This window comes from Sceloporus occidentalis, unplaced genomic scaffold (assembly GCF_023333645.1).
Source record: "Sceloporus occidentalis isolate IW3139 unplaced genomic scaffold, rSceOcc1.0.p SCAF_1, whole genome shotgun sequence".
NCBI classification, from domain to species: domain Eukaryota; kingdom Metazoa; phylum Chordata; class Lepidosauria; order Squamata; family Phrynosomatidae; genus Sceloporus; species Sceloporus occidentalis.
This window is the reverse complement of record NW_028316981.1, coordinates 244127322-244132073: the sequence shown is the minus strand read 5'-3', so window position 1 is coordinate 244132073 and position 4752 is coordinate 244127322. Positions and strand designations below refer to the sequence as shown.

Below are 4752 nucleotides of genomic sequence, written 5' to 3'. Positions count from 1 at the left end.
ATGTTTTCAATGTGTCTCATCTCTCTTGCCATTGCACCCTGCTTTTTACTAGCTACCTTGTTCTTATTAGCTACCCTTGAGTCAACTTCAGCTCATGTCATTCCTGTGGATGACACATCTCCAAGACCCCTGTCCTTAATCTCTCTCCTCAGGTCCAGCAGGCCCAAGTAGGAAGAGCCCCTCCTCCAGTCCATCTGATTCCATCTCACTTCAGAGGGAGAGCCAGGCCCAGCTCCATCGAGCCTGGCCTAGATTAAGAAGCCAAGCCCTCCCTCCAGTCCATCTGCCTTGGTCCAGACCTCAGAGGGAGAGAAGAACTGCTGGACCTGATCCCCTTCCCCACCGCCATTCCCTTCTTTTGTGTTGTGATTTTAGGTTGTAAGCCTGAGGGCAGGGAACCATCTAAATAATAATAATAATAATAATAATAATAATAATAATAATAAGCCACTCTGAGAGCCTTTAGGGCTTAAGGGTGGGGTATAAATACTGTAAGTAAAATAAATAAATAAATTGCTTACAACAGGCATCCTTTCTTAGATGGAGACTCTACAGGCAAAAGTAAATCAAGGCCATAAATACATACCAAGATCCAATGTTAAAAACAGATTTATTTCTCCAGACCTACTTCAACAGTTGAAAAGCCATTGAACGAATTACTCCAACAGCTGGAGGGAGGTATTACTAAGAACAAAAACCATAGATTTCCTAAGATTCTCTCAACGCATTCATTACATGTAAGTTGTAAACTTTATTGAACAAAAATAGACAAATAGGCACTTGTTAACAGTGAGAGAGTTTAAGACCATAGCAGCCTACTTCGTTTGCACTTTACTGAGCTCTGTTGCTGTGAATAATACAGCTCATGCACAGGTAATGACGTATTTGTACATTCTCAAGTATTCACTGAATACTACCAACATATTTACACAAGGTTCCAGAAGTTGAGAGGTTATTTCTGCTGGCCTTTTGGAAGTGGTCTTCTAAAAAGGAGGATGTGTGGTTCTGTAAAGAAAAGAAAAAAAGGCTTTTAATCTGCTCTGTCAAATACTGTAGTCTATAACATCTCTTACTCTGCTCAATCACTTAACACTGCAACCACTAAATTCATCTTGTTTCTGAAACAAGGAAGATTCAGATCTGTAGGTTTCAGTCTGGGATAGGTTATACCAGGTAGCTTAACTTAGATTCTCCTTGGGGTGAAAAAAGGCAGACAAAATAAATCCAGCCACTTTGAAGGTGGGGCTCAAAAGTGGCTGGAAACTGAACTGAAGCTGCACCTGGGACAAAAAACTGGAAGGAAAAAAAAAGCTGGGATAGTCCACCTCAAGGCAGAAAACGTGCAACTTTGCTGCTGCATATAAAACAATCCATCTCAAGTGCAGGTCTGCGACAAAGCAAAGAAATGAAAGTGTGACAACTCTAATGGCTGTAATGACAACATACACAAACCAGACAGTCTGACGGGGGCATGGAGTGAAGGGGCATGTAGAGGGGGCCTCCATGATTGCGCTTTGCCAGTCTATCACTCGTACACTGATGCCCTGTATGGACAGAGCATCACAAATGCGACTGTGTGGCCAATCATAGGGATGGCATCTTGGAAGATGTGGCAGGTATTTGGAGATCACAGGAGTCTGTTTGTGTGACGGTGCACATGCATGGTGAGAGGCAACAAAAAAAATTACCCAGTGGTGCAGTTTGATGCTGTGCCATGTGGTTGGCCTGCACTTATTTGGACCACTTTGGGAGCAGGCTGTAAGGGCAGTGGGATCGTAATCCACTTTTGGAAAAAGCAGGATCAGGCTGCTTTTTCCTGCCCATCTGTTCAAGCCCCTTGATCCTTTCTTTAAAGCATGCAACACAAATTAAGTGAGCAGATAAACACTATTGTTGCATGCCAAGGTGTTTCTGACTCATGACAACCCTAAGGTGAACCTGTCGCAAGGTTTTCTTGCAGAAAACAATGAGTAAACAAGCTCCATGTGTATTTGTTTCCAGACCCAGAGGCATTTTCTCATTGGGCTTTTTAAACACTGAATAAACAGTTGACCATCCTGGAGCACATGGAGCTTGTCTCTTCACTGTTTTCTGCTTTACAACGTGTTTTTCAGTACTCTTTTCTACAGGGTTTTCTTGGGAAAATTGTTCCAGAGGAACAATTTGACTTCCTCTGAGGCTGAGACAGTGTGACTTGCCCAAAGTCACTCAGGGGGTTTCCATAGCTAAATAGGGATTTGAACATTGGTCTCTAGAGTCATAGTTTAGTGCTAAAACTACCACACCATACTGGCTCTCACATAAACATTGGGCACCAATTTAAGAATCGAGGTAATAGGTGTCGGAACCTATATTGGGTAGCATAATCCAAACATTTAAATTCATCTAGGATTCAGTTTATGACAAGCAACCTCATTTTTAAATTCATTTTTTTTATTTTGGCAGGATGGCACTGAGCATCTACAAGCCAAGTGCGACTGCTGTTTTTTAGATATGCCTCTAGATTACTCTTATTTATAGCATTTATACACTGCCTTTCAGTCAAAAAATACACTTAAGAACATGTCATTTAATCATGGAGAAAAGAATCAGCTATTAAGTAAAAAACAAAGAAACCTGTCTGTAAGTTAAAATATAACCCAACTGAGATTGAACATTTTGAAGCTGTACATGTCCTTAACTTCTACCTCCTTGTTCAGATATCATGAGGCAGCAGTGCTGTTGTTTCCTTTTACCTGGCTCATGAATCATGTAGTGGACCCAGCCAAGGCTCTGCTGAACACCAAGTCTTCTCCATTCCTCTTCAGTCATTAGATGAGTTTTTGGTACTTGTTTTGAGAGCTCTCTTGGCAACATCACATGCCTACCAGGGACAGAAATCACATTAAGTCATGTTTAGAGCCACACAGCAATGCAAAATTGTCAAGAGTAAGGGCTTATACCCAGCTTCATAGCGTTTGGGGAAAGCGTGGCCATGCTTAATATCTTTTCAAGTTCTCTCATTGTGAAAAATTCTTATAAGTAGGATTTGCAGTACTGACAATGCGGCCACTGGCAAAACACTGCAAGAATTATGGCTGATGCTTCCTTTTTTCAGGCTAAGGGTTATTATTTTAAGTGAAGAAAACACAATGTTTAGCATGTAAGTGGACTCTGCACTCTCAAGTTTATCAACTGCAGTTTGCATGCCTCCATGTTTAAATTATTTGACCCACACTCTGAAAGATATTTGGGTAGATTATTCAGTTTTTATGGCGTTTGCTTGACCTGCGTCAAGATAACAATGGTCCAAAACACAACGCAGAAGAAACCATCCAGTCTGAGACCACTTTAACTGCCCTGGTTCAGGGGATTGTGGGAACTGTAGTTCTGTGAGACATAGCTCTGGTGCCACCATAAACTACCATTCCCAGGATGCCCTTAGCACTGAGCCAGGGCAGTTAAAGCGGTCTCAAACTGGATCATTTCTGCAGTGTTCTTTGGACCAGTCAGAGCTCAGCTTAATGTCAAACCGCCTCTGAGCAAACTTGCCAAGGAAAGAAAAACAGGTGATAGGTTTGCCCAAGGGTTGCCTTATATAAGTCAGAAAGGACCAAGGCACACAGCAACAACGAATTGAGACAGAAGGGTCTCCATTTGCAGATGGAAAGCTCAGTAGCAGGGCCCAGTGTGCTGGAGGGAGTTTGTGGTGGTGCCCCTTCAGGTCACTCTCCCTGGAGAGCCTATTATGGGTTTTTCCAAGTGCTCTCTGGCTGAACTTCCTAAACGCCTCCGCTTTAAACTACAAATCCCAGAATGCAACAGGAGGCAGCCCGAGCAGTTATAGCGGCATAGCAGCGCTATCAGAGCGCAGTGCGGCAGTCTCCATTGCGGACAGCCAAAGAAGGAAGGGAGGCAGTGCTCACCGGTACTCGTAGTTCTCGTCGAAGTACTTGTCGGAATAGTAGATCTGCTTGTGGGCCATTCTGAAGAGGGCGGCCTCCAGGGAAGGAAGGAAGGAAAGAAGGAGGGGAACGAACAACCAGCCGCCTCTCCAACGCCGCTCGCCCGCCAACCGCCTCGCCCCGCGACCCTCTCAATTTGAACGCAGCCGCTCGACGCTGATTGGAGGACCGCGAGGGCGAATGGGAGCGCGCGGCCCCCTCACGTGGCCAGTCCCTTGCTCCGTTTCCTCCTCCCCCGCCCTGAGTGGTTTTTCCTCGCCCTCTTTGCAGATCCACCAATCAGAAAGCGCCGTGGAGGGCGAGCGCAATAGATAGGGGGGAGGGCAGGGGAAGGGACTCAAGGGAGAGAGTTCGAAGGGCGGGGGGAAAGCTAGGCCTGATTCTGAGAGCGCGAGCCTGGTTAGAAGTAACCGTTGCTGAGGAGGCGGTCTCTCTTTCGCCTCAGAGAGCAGGAGAGGAGTTGTGCTTGTTGTTACTGTGCCCCTGAGGGAGTCGCCATAAGTCATGGGGCTTTCCTCCTGGCTGGGTTTTCTTTTCTTTCATTCAGCAGAAGCTTGCCATTGGCTTCCTCTTGAACCCTGCTCTCCAAAGCCATAGTCCAGCGTTCAAATCACTACACAACCACCACCACAACAACAATAATAATAGTAACAGATTTTATTTATATCACGCCTTTCCAGAAGGATCAAGGCAGCTTACAGTAGACTAAATAATAAATACATTTACTGTATTATTTATTCTATTGTAACCTGCCTTGATCCTAACACATGCATAACTAAAATTATTATTTTATTTATGGTATTTACTG

The 4752-nt window shown here is 44.5% G+C and overlaps 1 protein-coding gene across 1 annotated transcript; it reads right to left on the bottom strand.

Annotated features, from left to right (window-relative positions):
• Nucleotides 1-595: 595 nt before the first annotated feature.
• On the bottom strand, nt 596-4023 carry CKS2 (CDC28 protein kinase regulatory subunit 2). Its single transcript, XM_089512118.1, has 3 exons — nt 3906-4023; nt 2736-2863; nt 596-1005 (listed from the first exon to the last, which is right to left on the bottom strand). The coding sequence occupies exons 1-3, from the start codon at nt 3962-3964 to the stop codon at nt 953-955; spliced, it is 240 nt and encodes a 79-aa protein (XP_089368244.1). The 5' UTR covers nt 3965-4023; the 3' UTR covers nt 596-952.
• Nucleotides 4024-4752: the final 729 nt, after the last annotated feature.

Excerpts from the sequence above, each read along its gene's own strand:
- CKS2 (XM_089512118.1), bottom strand. The coding sequence starts at position 3,964 with ATGGCCCACAAGCAGATCTACTATTCCGACAAGTACTTCGACGAGAAC. Across the intron at positions 2,864-3,905 it reads GACGAGAACTACGAGTACCG|GCATGTGATGTTGCCAAGAG; the intron begins GTGAGCACTGCC and ends TGTCCCTGGTAG. Across the intron at positions 1,006-2,735 it reads CTACATGATTCATGAGCCAG|AACCACACATCCTCCTTTTT; the intron begins GTAAAAGGAAAC and ends TTTTCTTTACAG.